The sequence below is a fragment of the Balaenoptera acutorostrata genome, chromosome 10, assembly GCF_949987535.1.
Source record: "Balaenoptera acutorostrata chromosome 10, mBalAcu1.1, whole genome shotgun sequence".
Classification (NCBI taxonomy): domain Eukaryota; kingdom Metazoa; phylum Chordata; class Mammalia; order Artiodactyla; family Balaenopteridae; genus Balaenoptera; species Balaenoptera acutorostrata.
In genome coordinates this window covers 67,607,592-67,622,678 of record NC_080073.1, presented here as the reverse complement: position 1 = coordinate 67,622,678, position 15,087 = coordinate 67,607,592, and the positions used below count along the sequence as shown (strand labels likewise).

At 43.8% G+C, this 15,087-nt stretch overlaps 1 protein-coding gene across 3 annotated transcripts in view; it reads right to left on the bottom strand.

The window, feature by feature from the left end:
* The window catches only part of BLTP3A (bridge-like lipid transfer protein family member 3A), a 61,200-nt gene that overhangs the window by 9,823 nt on the left and 36,290 nt on the right, over positions 1–15,087 (bottom strand). Inside the window, exons 9-15 of one of the 3 annotated variants that reach the window (XM_007198003.2) lie at positions 9,521–9,607; positions 8,835–9,005; positions 8,284–8,423; positions 7,736–7,877; positions 7,292–7,485; positions 5,623–7,079; positions 507–703 (exon numbers count right to left, since the gene is read on the bottom strand). In XM_007198003.2, coding sequence (XP_007198065.2) covers positions 507–703; positions 5,623–7,079; positions 7,292–7,485; positions 7,736–7,877; positions 8,284–8,423; positions 8,835–9,005; positions 9,521–9,607 — 2,388 coding nt within the window. The remainder of the gene's footprint in view (positions 1–506; positions 704–5,622; positions 7,080–7,291; positions 7,486–7,735; positions 7,878–8,283; positions 8,424–8,834; positions 9,006–9,520; positions 9,608–15,087) is intronic. The other 2 variants (XM_007198004.2, XM_007198005.2) reach the window with 2 other exon arrangements.

The following is a 15,087-nucleotide window of genomic DNA, read 5'->3' as shown; positions in this document are numbered from 1 at the left end:
CCACTAAAATTTCTCTCTTCTGGGGCTTCCCTGGTGGCGCAGTGGTTGAGAATCTGCCTGCTAATGCAGGAGACACGGGTTCGAGCCCTGGTCTGGGAAGATCCCACATGCCACGGAGCAGCTGGGCCCGTGAGCCACGGCTGCTGAGCCTGCGCGACTGGAGCCTGTGCCCCGCAACGGGAGGGGCCGCGATAGTGAAAGGCCCGCGCACCGCGATGAAGAGCGGTCCCCGCACCGCGATGAAGAGTGGCCCCCACTTGCCGCAACTAGAGAAAGCCCTCGCACGAACCGAAGACCCAGCACAGCCAAAAATAAATAAATAAATAAATAAATAAATAAATAAATAAAATTTAAAAAAAAATTTCTCTCTTCTTTTGGTTTTTTGATTAAGAAAATGTCTACTTTATCAAATCTCAGCTCCTTTTGCATCCTGCTGGTCTGAATACAGGCATCAGAAAGAACACTCTTGGGGCTCTACAACTCTGCCCGGCTCTGCTTCCACCTACCAGACTCCAAGAGCATCACAAAGCTCTCACTGCCATCACTGTCCACTGAAATCCGGTCTTCAGGGCCACTGTTATCCAATGAGACACCATCAAATGACTGCTGAGATACTGTCCTCTTCATGGAGAAAAATCGGAGTCGGGCAGCACCTCCACTTACTGGGGCTGCCACCCCCTCATCTGTCTTGGCCATGGGCTCCCTATTTAAAAAACAAAAACAAAACCCACAAATGTGGCTTAGGAGGTATGTTGTTCCATTCCCTTGCAATACCCATCCTTTTCAGCCCAGACCGTTATTGTATACATAAACTTTGATGTCAACTATTACCTGCTACAAGACCATTTTTCAACTGCTGGCCTTTCTGAATCCTCATATTCCAGCATTTCAAACTGCATAGGCAGTTCTCCCATATCAAATGTCAAGGTTATTCAGGGTCATCCCATGTACAGAAGAGACCAACTACCTACAGCCCTGGTGCTTATGAATGGTACCTGAAACCCATGTTCATTCCTCAAGTACTTACTGAATAGCCTCTGCATACAAGGCACCATACAAGGCACCGGGCAGTGGTGGAGAGTGATGAATAAGACACCCCCTGTCCTCAAAGAATGTACATTCTATCAGGAGAGAGGAGACTTATACACAAATAACCTTATATGGTAGTAAGTCACACACACCATAAGAGGGACAGGGGTACAAGCCAAAGGCTAGGCAATACCAAAGAGGGGAAAGGATGAAGAGAACGGCTCTGTGGAAAGAGATGATGTTTGAGGTGGTCCTTGAAGGACTGTGAAAGAGATGACGAAGAGGGCCTTCCATGGGGAAGAAACAGCATGAGCAAAGGCATGGAGTCAGAAAACGAAATGTACCTTTGGAGACTAGTAAAGAGCTCAACTCAGCTGGAGCGGAAGTTTTGTTAGGGGAGAGCAATAGAAGATAAAGTTAGAAAGGTTTCTTTAAAGAAACCTTTAAAGACCTTATGTGCTCACCCTCCTATTTTATTTATAGGTGAAGAAACTGACCCAGTCCCAGTTAAAGGTAGAATTAAGAAGAACCCAAGTCTCTTAACTTCTTGCTAAGTGCTTTTTTCACTTTACCACATGAGTGGCAGCCAGATTATAGAAAACCCTGGACAAAAGATAATGCATGAAAGTGCTCTGAAAACTGTGAAGTGCAGGAGGCATACGGGAAATCTCTGTACTGTCTACTCAATATTGCTGTGAAGCTAAAACTGCTCTAGAAAATAAAGTCTATTTTAAAAAACTGTAAAGTGCCATGTGGATATATCATAATAACTAATTATTCCACACTAAGAAGTTCAAACTCAATTCAGGGAGAATAAAGAAAAAGCCAGAAGGCTTTAGAAAAGGGAAATAACAAGATCATACCTGTGGTTTAAGAAGTTTGACCTGGGACTTCCCTGGTGGCACAATGGTTGAGAATCCGCCTGCAAATGCAGGGCACATGGGTTCAAGCCCCGATCTGGGAAGATCCCACATGCCACGGAGCAACTAAGCTCGTGTCCCACAACTACTGAGCCTGCGCTCTAGAGCCCGTGAGCCACAACTACTGAGCCTGCGTGCCACAACTACTGAAGCCCGCACGCCTAGAGCCCGAGCTCTGCAACAAGAGAAGCCACCGCAACGAGAAGCCCACGCACCACAACGAAGAGTAGCCCCCGCTCACCACAACTAGAGAAAGCCCGCGCGCAGCAACGAAGACCCAATGCAGCCAAAAATAAATAAATAAATAAATAAATTAAAAAAAAAAGAAGTTTGACCTGCCTTTTTCAAATATGCTAGAGAGGGAAAGATACCCAATGAGGAAATCAACTAATAGTTCACTAAAATAGTCCACATGTGGGAGAAGACAGGAAAAACGGATGTGAGACTCCCTAGAGCTGTGCTCCCAGCGTCATCCTCACAGGAACATTATCATCTAAAGGGGAACTCATTAGAAATGCAGTTTCTCAGGCTCCATCCCAGACCTACTGGACGAGGAACTCTGGGGACAGGGCTCAGCACTCTGTGTTTTAACAAGCCTCCAGATGATTCTGAAGCATGCTTAAGTTTAAAAGTATGGTCAGAACCTGACAAATGCCTGGAAGAGGCAGAGCTTGAATGAGCAAGAGAATGATGCCACCAAAAAAAGAAAGAAAAAGAGAACCAGGGCTTCCCTGGTGGCGCAGTGGTTGAGAATCTGCCTGCTAATGCAGGGGACACGGGTTCGAGCCCTGGCCTGGGAAGATCCCACATGCCGCAGAGCGGCTGGGCCCGTGAGCCACAACTGCTGAGCCTGCGCGTCTGGAGCCTGTGCTCCGCAACGAGAGAGGCCCGCGCATCGCGATGAAGAGTGGCCCCCGCTTGCCACAACTGGAGAAAGCCCTCGCACAGAAACGAAGACCCAACACAGCCAAAAAATCAATCAATCAATCAATCAATCAAACATACGCATCTGATTCAAGATCCTCATTAAAAAAAAAAAAAAAAAAGAGAACTGGCCGGGGGAGGGAGGGATAAGGAATTTAGTTTTATATATGTGAGGTTCAAGGCACCCCTGGGAGATCAATGTGGACCTATGGGCAGTAGATAGTTTTAAAGCAAGAGCAGGGGAGGGGAGGAAAGTCAGGACTGAAAATAAGGACTCTCGCAGACGTGAGGAGATGGACAAAATAACCTAGAGAGAAAGTACAGCTGATCCTTGAACAACACGGGTTTGAACTGCACAGGTCCATTTATATGCATATTTTTTTCAAGAGTAAATACTATAGGACTGCACAATCCACGGATGGTTGAATCTGTGGATGCGTTGGAACCACACATATGCAGGAACCTCTTATAGGTAAGGCCAACTATAGGTTACATGCAGATTTTCAACTGCACAGAGATTCAGTGCTCCTAATCACCACATTGATCAAGGGTCAAATGTATTAAAAAATGCAGAGTGATATAAACCTTCTGAAAGTTTGGCAAGTACATCAAGAACCTTAAAATGTTTGTAGTGTTTGACCCAGTAATTCCACTTCTGGGTTTTATTCTAAAGATTTAGATAAGCATAAAGAGTAATGTTCACAAAAATAGGGATGTTTAACACAGCCTTGGTTTTATTATTATATTTGCAAGAATATAATAGAGCAATTAAAAATTATATGTTCAAGTACCTCATGAATGGGAAACTATTCACAATAAATCATAAAGTGAACAAAATTGGAAATTTTCTATATTATATAGAAATAATATAAATACACAAATATTATAAAATAATATTTGTGTACTTTATATGAGTAGGCACATATAAGCATTCACATTGATACACAAATATGTGTCGAAAAATTGGAAGCAAACAGATGCAAATGTAAATAATGGCTATCTCTGGATAGTGTCATTACAAGTGACTGTTACGTTTTCTTCTTTATTCTTTTATTTTTCCACATTGTCAACGAAATGAACACAAATCATTTTTATAATTTAAAAAATAAAAATTATGACAAAAGTGATCAGAATATGGACAGCCTAGTGCTGTGGAACAGTTCCATTTACAGGATAAAAGGAAGAAGAGAGCAGCCAAGGGAAAGGAAAAGACTCCTTCTGAGAAGTGTGAGGAACTGGGTGGGTTACAAATGCCCAGAATGAACTGACCAGCAAGGCTGACTGTACAGAGGAGTCCTGGAAAAAGATGACTGAGAAAAGGCCACTGGCCTGGGCAGTTAGGAAGTCAGTGTTGGTGTTTCAAAAAGAGTTTGTATCACACACCTTTCTTTTCTCCTTTTTACCTCTCTTTTCCCATCTCCCTTACTCTTCTCTAATTAGAAAAGGTAGCACATTAGGTGACTGGGAGTCCAGGCTTTCAATCCTCACCCCACCACTCACAAGCTGTGTGATCTTGAGCAAGTTTCTTACCTCTCCGAGCCTCAGTTTTCTCATCTGTAAAATGTGGAGTGATATTAGGACCTGCCTTATAGGGTTCTTACAATAATTCAATGCATTAATATTGTAATATTTAGGACAAGGCCTGACACATAGAAAGTACTCAATAAATGTTGCCTAGTATTATTACATAATTAATCCTTTAAGCTTTCCTTCTCTTTCCTCCTAGGCTATCTAGGCCTAGCAGGTACTAGTATACCCGCAGGCACTGCTTTGAGACACACTTAAGAAAATCCACTTAAACAAAAGTTCTAAAGCCACTGATCTTCAAACCATGGTCCCCAAACCACGAAGTGTCCCAGCAAAGATTTCCCATAGTTTTCATTATCTTTCCTAAAACCACAGGCACCCATGGAAAAATCTATACCTTCCCACTCTTCTGACTGTGCATTTCTGTGTTTTCTGCTTACTCCCCACTGTAGCCCCGGCATCTAACACAGAGCCTGGCACACATAAGGGCTAAAAAAATACTTGTTCAACGGATGAGTGAAATTCTTCCTTCTCTATTATTCTGACAGATATTGATAAGGTGTACCAGAAAGAGCAAGTCCAAAGCCCCAGCTTTTCTAGTTATAAGATACAGGATCCATGGGCTCATCCTCTCTGAAGCTTCCATTTCCTCAGTTATAAACTGGGGATACAAACATCTGCAGCGACCTCCCCGAGCTGCTGTGGAGATTACATCAAACAAAATACTATGTGAGAGACCACTGAAAAGAATAAAATATCATACAGATGCCAGGTATTATTATTCTGATACAGCATAGCTGTATCAATAATAGTGAATCAGTGAAAGAGGAGACAGCTTGATGCTAAGAAGCAATAAATGTTGACTTGAAAACTGCCTAAGACCAGGCTAAGATATATGGAGGCATGAGAAAATCCATGGGATTTTGTTATTTTATTGCAATTTCTGGTTCTTCCCCTATCACAGAGTTAGGTGTAGTCCTGAAAATAAAGTCCCTCTGACTGGTATGCTTACATCCTCTAAGTAGCCTGAAAGTTCTTCCGCTGCTCTACAGGCAGCTCTGAAAACTAAAGGCTTTGCCACATTAACTAGACCATTCCATACACGCTCCTGGACCACACGGTGCTTCCCAATCTACAAGCGCACACGGCAGGAGGCCTGAGCCCAATGGCCAGAGCTAGGAGGGAGAGAGGAGGCGAATGAAGGAGGCAGAGAACCACTCACTTGGCTGGGGGCAGAGACAGCATCTTGTGCATGGTGGAGGTCATTCGGTCTCTGCCCAGACTGAAGGCATCCTTAGTCAGGGACATAGCTTCCTTGGTGAGGTCCATGGTGGCATGTAGAGCCTCCTTTGTGGCATCCTTGGTCATGTGAATAGCACTTGATAATTCTCCCTCAATGTTCTTCAAGGGGATGAGCTCGCCCTGTCCATTCACAGCAGTATCCTTGTCCCCTGGGGGCTTCAACTCAGCTGGTGAGCTAGGTGCCTGGGCGCTGCTCAGTCTCTTGGCCTGTAAGGAATCAAGTGCCTCATGGCCCTTCCCTGCCTCCCGCTGTGCAAGAGGATCTGAGTCCTGCGCTTCTCCACTGCTATGGAGAGGCAGCGGCCTATCCTGGGATGCATCCAGATTTTCAACGCCACTGTCCTCCAGAACCTTCCTGGGGCTTGCTGGGCCCTGTTCTGAGGAGGCATCAGACTTCAGCTCCCTATCCTCTGAAGGAGACAGCTCTGAATCTACGAGGCTCGTAGTATCTGAACCCTCAGAGTCAGCTTCAACAGCCCCAGGGACAGGATGCATGAGCAGAGCTACCTCAGCACTGGGGAAGAGGACGCCAATGCAAGCTGTCTGGTCCTGCAGAGGAGACCCAGTCATGGCCTCGGTATCCTTACTAAGCTGCTCCTGAAGACCCTGGAGCACCTCCTTCAGGCGGAGGAGAGCCAAGTACTGGTAGTGGTCAAGCCTCACTCGGACATGCTCAGGCGAGTGTATGAGCACATGCACATCTGCCGTGTCCTCCAGCTCTGTCAGAGGCCCTTTGTTATCCACACTACTGCTGCCTTCTTTCAGAATTTCCATGACTTCTGTAAGGCTTGATAGGCTTTTCAAATCATGCTCAGTCTTTGACCTCTGATGGGACACAGTGTCAGGGGCAAGGGCCTCAGAATGGACAGGACTGCCAAAGCTGGCGGATGCTTTCAGCCTCCCTTCTGTGGCCATAAGGAGCTTTCGTGCCTGGGCTTGCTGCCAGCGGAGGGGTAGGCAGGCCCAAATCGACAAGGGGAAGGGGGCCACAAAATTCAAGGAATGGCCTTTGAAGTTCTCTATTCCCTCAAAGTCCAAGGAGATCTGGGTGAAGTGGATGGACCAGAGATCCTGGGAAGCCTTAAGCCTCTGGGGAGGGAGGGCACTAGATTGAGGGAGTCGGGAATCCACCTGGAAGGCGTGATGCAAAAACAGCATGTGCAGAAGGCTAAAGCCGCCTGGCACCTTGGGAAACTGAACATAATTGGAATGAAAGAACTCAGCAGCAGCAAAACCCCGGAAGAGACTCTGGAGGTCTGGACAGCTACAATGTGGGGCGTGACGTGTATTGGTGGCAGTCACGCCTGATGCAGAGAAGACAAGGGCCTGGGGACGGTGCAACCCAGCCCGCTCTCTCTTCTCCAGCGGGAAGCTCACCTTCAGAGAGAAAATGAAACCCAATTCAGAATGGCCAGCTGAGCAACTCTGCAACCCACCATTAATACACACATGAAAGACCATTTGGGCTGAACCCAAAACTGCTTTCCTTACTTCTATCAAATGAACAGAGCAGAACCTTGGATTATAGCCATGGTAGAAGTGCAGCTGTGGCTACCAACAGGGAACAAAAGTCCCACTCTCTACCCTACCTTCAACCAGAAGGCATCCAGTCGGATGTCCAAGTGTTCATCTTTCTGGCTTGAATCTTCCAGCTTGTAGATAGCTTTGAACTGCTCCAAGCTGCGGTATAAATCCAGGCAGAAGAGGTTTCCCCAGAGCAAGCTGACAGGATCCATAGTAAATGTCAGACCATTTAACTGAATGTAAAGATTGGGACAGGGAACTGGAAAGCAGAGAAAAAAAGAATCACCATGAATGAAGTAGCAGCTCGACTCTTACTTATCAGCTAATATTCATTTTATTATCAAAGGTATATATTTACACAGGGAAGAGTTTTCAACAAAGGTGTGCTAAACTAACTCAAACACTTAAAACTCCAAATAACAAACAGAATATAAGCAGAGAGCCCCCGAGGCTGACAAATGTGAAGAGCAAGAGCAAGACAGTAAGGAATGACCAGAGCAGGTGCTTACCTGGCAGCTCCTGATTATCGGGGAAGTAATACTCTGTGAACTCAATATGAATGGCAGAGACCTGAGTGGGGAGGTTGTGAAGTTTCCGACTGCAGGAAAGGAGCGTCGATGGCTTCTTACTTGGCTGTCCAGCTGTAGAAACCTATGCAATCACGAGTTGCTGTTAGCATCTATACAGCACCCAGAATAGAATTTCCTCCATTTCCTCTGAGATGGGAGGATAAAGCCTCTACAATTCTTCCAAAGTCTGTCACAGGGAGCAGAGTGCTCTTCACGCAGATTCCAGGCATTCTCACACCTGACTAACACTATCTACAAGTTCGTTTTTTCAGTGAAAGGTTTGTAGCAGGGTATTCAGAGCAAAGTGGGGAATCCCAAGTCCTGATCTCAGCAGTCACACTCAGAAAGAAACAGACCAAAGTGTCAAATCCACCTGGAAGGGAGGGAAACAGCCCCCGAATTCTACAACCTTGATCACATGTGTTGCGTTCCAAATGAACTGCTCCACCCCTTTCCAGCCTTGTTTCCCTGTGTCGTGGGCTCCTTACCTGGTGGACGTCCAAGTCATCCACCCGTATTACCAAGCAGCTAGAGCGCAGGCGATTCCATGCTGGAGGCCGAAAGACAGCCTGTCGGCCCTGAGAGGGGCTTCTCTCAAGGGGGTTCTTTCGAGAACTGGAGAGAGAATCTAAATAAAAATAAGAAGGTGGGAAAAAGAATCAGATACACTCAACTATCATCATTAATAGAATTCGGAAAGTAAAAACCCTAAGATCATTAATGCTATATGTAGGAAAGAGTTTAACACTGGCAAGCTCCAGGATGGAACTCAAAAACTATTCTCTCCTTAAGACCAAGGCAACGGCCTATTGAATAGAGAAGCTAACAACCTCTCTTCCACACTGCAGCTATCCCTGGAAACAAACAGGACTCCGTAAAGAAAAAAGTCACGGATGTCTCTCCGTGGGATAAAGTTGGAATAATCAGCTGGGAGTAAGTTGGGATAATTAGCCAGTCCAGTGCTTTATCGCCACTGGATACTCAAAGGTAAATGTCAAGAGGCAAAGCAACAGGAGTCCTCCAGCTCCTCATAACCCACCTGCTTTCCTCCGGAAGGGAGAGCCTACCCCCAGGTGCCAGGGTTGTTTCAGACCTGTCTCCTCGTGCCACTTCTCCATTTTACTCTGAAATTCCATCACCAGCTTCTGGGCCCACTGGCCTCGGGTCTCCATGGCCTCACAGTGACGTACCCAATGTTTGCAGCTATCGCCTGTGCGATAAAGCAAAAAGATTTTAGTCTAAGATCATGATCCAATGTTACATTTTTCTTTTCCATTGGTATAGTTTTCCATAATTCAGAATCTGATCCCTCACCGCCAATCCAAAATTCTCTGGGATAAGTAAAAATTATCTAGTGAGAGCACTCAAGTTCTTCTGGATTCTATATGTGATTTTTCCCTAGGGTTCCCTAAAGGCCAGCTGCTGACTTTTGCCATCTTTGACCATGGACCACTGGAGAGGCTCTAAAACTAGTGGAAGTAAGGGGTAGAGCACAGAATCAAAAGCAACATCTCAGACACTGCCTGCCCTCCTACTGCTTCTCATCAACAGTGGACCCTGCAAGTTTCCAGAAGATGTTCTCTTGAAAAGGACTATTGCCAACACCTCTCTGAGCATGTGCTGCAATCCCTGGCACCCTTCTGCTGGGCAGTCAGGGATGAACCCAGGCATATGGCCTCAATACTTAGGCCACGCTAAAACTGCACCCATTCAGAATTCTCCTACCTGCCCAGTGGAAGGGGTAATAGTCAAATGCCATCTTGCGAAAGGTAAGCTGCATTGCACCACCCATGAGTCTGTTTGCGGAGACACCTACAAAGAAAAATAAAGGTGAACAGCAGCAGAAGAAACACAGGCTTAAACACCACTTGAAGCACTTAAAAGTCCTCCTAAGGGTCAGCTCCAAAGCCTGGCTGATACATAAGTGCAGCCGAAAGGCCATGATGTCAGGTGATTTGCAAGGCTGAGGCCCTCCTCTTTTGAATTGCAATGGACATGCTCTAAAAGATTTTTTTTAAAAAGCATATTCCACTGTCTCTGTAAATGGCTGTCAGAATTCCAGAAAGACAAAAGAAACCACAAAACTCAGGATTCTGGAATTCCAATCCTAGGTCTCCCACAGGCACACTTGACAACCCTGACTGATTGGTTCCCCCAAACCTGGCAATAGTAGTATTGCTGTCCCTCAGCACAACACCTGGAGAGGCATAAGCCAAACTCCCCAAAAAACAGGACCCATGTTACTTCCTTTCATTTCTTAGCTAAAGCTGTGATGTAAGACTGTCATTACACACTGTACATACGAAGTACCATGGAACACTAAAAACACTGCACTAACAAGGACATTATAAACATACAGAATAGTGTAGATAAATTGAATTTTTTTGCAATAAGTCAAATATTCTATTGTTTACCTTGAATTTACATTTACTTCTTACTAAATGAATGAACTTTCCATGTTTCTGTCTTATCTCTCCAACTACACTCTAAGAACTGTAAGAACAAGGACTATTTCTTCTGCATATGTGTGTTATCTAAGCTACCCTGTTCTGCACTTCCCTCCTATCCCTTCCATCCTATTTCCAGGTGAAGGGAAATACCATGGGACCTTCTAGCTGTAAGCTGGTACACCTACAACCAGGAGGGTCATTTCCATCCACTCTAGATATCACCATGCCAAGGTTCTGGACTAATCACCATCCTACTAGGAGATACACCTACACCTGTGTTCCTGTTGCTCAACGTTTTTGTCATAATTACCACCTCATAGGAGCCTGTTTAGCTATTTTTTCCCTAATTGTCCCTTCTCCATGAAATTTAATACCACAGATATACTGTATATCTTATGTACTATATGTCTACCTGTGCTTTATACATAAAAAGAGTAAGAATAAAGCTTATTCCTTTCATTCAATGCCAGGTTAAGAAAGACTAAATAATTCTTTTAAGTTAAAAGTTAAGGGACTTCCCTGGTGGCACAGTGATTAAGAATCTGCCTGCCAATGCAGGGGACACGGGTTCGAGCCCTGGTCTGGGAAGATCCCACATGCCATGTGGCAACTAAGCCCGTGCGCCACAACTACTGAGCTTGCACTCTAGAGCCAACACACCACAACTACTGAAGCCCGCATACCCTAGAGCCCAGGCATCACAACTACTGAGCCCACGCACCACAACTACTGAAGCCTGTGCACTCTAGGGCCCACGTGCCACAACTACTGAGCCCGCGTGTTGCAACTATTGAAGCTTGCACGCCTAGAGCCCATGCTCCACAACAAGAGAAGCCACTGCAATGAGAAGCCCAAGCACCGCAATGAAGAGTAGCCCCCCGCTCGCTGCAACTAGAGAAAGACCAGCGCACAGCAACGAAGACCCAATGCAGCCAAAAATTTTTTTAAAAGAAACAAGCATATTTTAAATTTATTTATTTTTCTATTTATTTTTATGGCTGTGTTGGGTCTTCGTTTCTGTGCGAGGGCTTTCTCTAGTTGCGGCGAGCGGGGGCCACTCTTCATCGCGGTGCGTGGGCCTCTCACTATCGCGGCCTCTCTTGTTGCGGAGCACAGGCTCAGTAATTGTGGCTCACGGGCCCAGTTGCTCTGCGGCATGTGGCATCTTCCCAGACCAGGGCTCGAACCCGTGTCCCCTGCATTGGCAGGCAGATTCTCAACCACTGCACCACCAGGGAAGCCCCCAAAATTTTTTTTAAAAAGGTTAAAAAATAAAATGTGAAAAGTTAAAAAAATTTAAAGCTATTAATATTTAACTTAAGTTTATAACTATATCTGCTGAGTAACTTTTATATATATATAAATTTATTTATTTATTTTTGGCTGCATTGGGTCTTTGTTGCTGTGCGTGGGCTTTCTTTAGTTGCGGCGAGTGGGGGCTACTCTTCAATGCGGTGCGCGGGCTTATTGCAGTGGCTTCTCTTGGTGCAGAGCACGGGCTCTAGGCGCATGGGCTTCAGTAGTTCTGGCACGCGGGGTTCAGTAGTTGTGGCTCACAGGCTCTAGAGCGCAGGCTCAGTAGTTGTGTTACACGGGTTTAGTTGCTCCGCGGCATGTGGGATCTTCCCGGACCAGGGCTCGAACCCGTGTCCCCTGCATTGGCAGGCAGATTCTTAACCACTGTGCCACCAAGGAAGCCCTGCTGAGTAACTTTTAATGTAATTTATTTCTTATAAAAATTATAATGTATAGAATCACATATGCAATTTAGCAATTTATATTAATACATAATAGTGATATAATCAAATCTTTAATTATTCAAAATTATTTTTGAATAAAATAAAGTTTTTAAATTAATTTCTTAAAATTATTATTTTGTTAGCTTTTAACTTTGCTTAACATGAGAAAATAACTTTAGCTTAACTAGGTGCTAGATATTCAGATAGTGTCAATATTTTTCCTTTTCAACATTTAACTAAATTATTGATTTGTTGAACAATTTGTATAATTAAATAATAAAATATAAACTATTTTTATTTAATTCTCAAAGTTCAAATCACAAAAGTACTAAGGATTAAATATAAACAACACTGATGAGGCAGCCAATGACAGCTGCTAGCTATGTACAGGCCACCTCTCACCATCTGACTTTGAGATCAAGCAATCGATAGAAAGTCCTCTAATCACAGCCATCTATTTGCCATAGTTTATAGCCCTGATCTTCCATGAACTCAACATCAGTGTTGCTCATATGATACCCAAGAAAACTCAATAAGAGAAATTAAACACTAAGGAATAAAATTTTGTCAATAAGGTTAAGCATTGTTATATCTAAGATTTTTTTCACCCCCACCCCTCACCAAAGAACCAATTTCCAATGTCCAGAATAGGCAAACATCAAGACAGAAAGATCAGTGGTTGCTTACAGCTACAAAATGGGGAGTGTCATCTAATGGGTACAGAGTTTCTTTTACGGATGACAAAAAGGTTCTAAAATTAGATTGTAGTAATGATCACATAACCCTATGACTATACTTTAAAACACTGAGTTGTATATTCTAAATGGGTGAATTGTACGGTATATGAATGATATCTCAATAAATATATATCTGTTTAAAAGAAAAGAGTGGATTTTTCCCTGCTGTGGGGAGATATCATCCCAGTTGAACATGCATGACCTAGGCTACTAGAGGGAGAGGGTTTCACAGCCATGCTCCCTCTGTTGGATTTATTTGGAACTAAAAGAACAATAAACTACACGACTGAACATATTAAAATAAGGTTTAGAATAGAAATCAAATATAATTACCCATTATCAACATATTTAATTATAAACACATAATCATATATGACACATAAATGGTAAATAGTGTACATAAATGACTAAAATTCTCCAGTGAGATGGTGGGAGAGGATAGCCTAGCCTGAAGAGAGGTGAAGAAAGCTTTGGCTCACAGCCCTTATCCTGAGGGAGATAACTAAAAAGAGGCAGATGACACTCTTTTCCCCATCAACCACCTACCTCCTCCCAGAAGCCTGAAGGGCGAGCTGCTCCAGTTTGATTTTAAGAGACAGTGCTGCCCCACTGCAAACCAAGCCGTCCCCAGTTACCCACCAAGTTTCCAATAACTTCACCTCCAATACCAAGGGATAGACGAGCGTATTAGTGAGGGGTCCCAATATCCAGGCTATAGTGTCCCTTAATGAAAAAGCAGACAGATGTAGCCTTCAAGGAGTCCCTAGAGCAGCACTATCCAAAAGAACTTTCTGTGATGATGGACATCTTCTATGGTCCATAGATTATAATGAGCACTTGAAATGTTGTTGGTGTAAATGAGGAACTGAATTTTTAATTTTATTTAATTTTGATTTTAATTTAAATAGCCACATGTGGCTACTGGCTACCATACTGGACAGAGAGTTCTAGAGCAATGCTATCCAATAGAAATGTAACATAAGCCACATAAGTAATTTAAAATTTTCTAGTAGCTACATTAAAAAAGTTTTTTTAAAAAAGTGAATTTAATTTTAATATTACACATTATTTAAACCAATATACTCCAAATATCATTTCAACATGTAATCAATATGAAAATAATTATTAAGGTATTCTACACTCTCTTTTTGTACTCTATCTTCGAAATCCCATGCATATGTTACACTTGCACCCCATCTCAATTTGGATCAGCCAATATTTCAAGTGCCCAATAGTCATATGTGGCTAGTGGCTGCCATATTGGACAGGACAACTCCAGAGAATCTTAGCACCCTTTCCGTAACACCTAGTTCTCCCTTCCCCTTTCTTCCCAAATCCAAGGAGAAGAATCAAAGTCACAAGAACTCTTTGTGTTCCCTGTCCCTTCACAGAGTCATATGACACACCTGGGTACGGTTGGCTGGGATTTATCCCTCTATCTAAAAATATCTCATCCAAAACTTTCCTAAAATCCACCAAGTAGATTCACTTAGCTTAATAAATACATGGGGGCTTCAGGGAAGGCTAGTCATTCACCTAATAGTATGGATTGCAGGACCTTGTTACATGAAGAGGACAGTGCTATACACTCTTATCAAGCAAAAGGATGAAACTCTCAATAATGTATTTTTAATAAAGATTTCTGAAAGGATTAAAACCAAAACAAAACAGGGACTTCTCTGGTGGCGCAGTGGTTAAGACTCCGCGCTCCCAATGCAGGGGGCCCGGGTTCGTTCCCTGGTCAGGGAACTAGATCCCACATGCATGCCACAACTAAGAGTTCGAATGCTGCAACTGAAAAAGATCCCGCACGCCACAACGAAGATCCTGCATGCCGCAACTAAGACCCAGTGCAACCAAATAAATAAATAAATATTTTTAAAAACAAAACAAAACAAAACTGCAAGGTCTTTATAGTAACACTTGGAAGAAACAACCAAACAAAAAAATAATTGTTTTAGCAAAGAACTTCCAAAACTAGTGGCTAACAAAACAGTGAGCAATTTATTTGCTGTGGTGGCAAAAGCAATCTTTACGCTGTCACTGCTCCTTTCAGCTCTTTCATATTGGGAGTGGAGAGGGGCCGAAGTCACTTCAAGACCAAGGTAGAGCAAAGCAAGAGAGGCATTGGTGCTTGGTGTCCCAGAAAAAAAAGGTAGTAGGTTCCCCCAAGGAAAATGAATCTAGGTCTCATTAAGAAGCAAACATAACCTCCAGAGAGGAAAAGGCAGCAAGAACACAAGCTTCCATAGGACGGCATCTAAAAACAAGAGCTGGCGGCAGAGGGGTGTAGAGGGAGGACAAAGAGTATTGAAGGAACTGGCAGCAGAGAAATAATAATACCGAATACTGGCCTATGATTAATG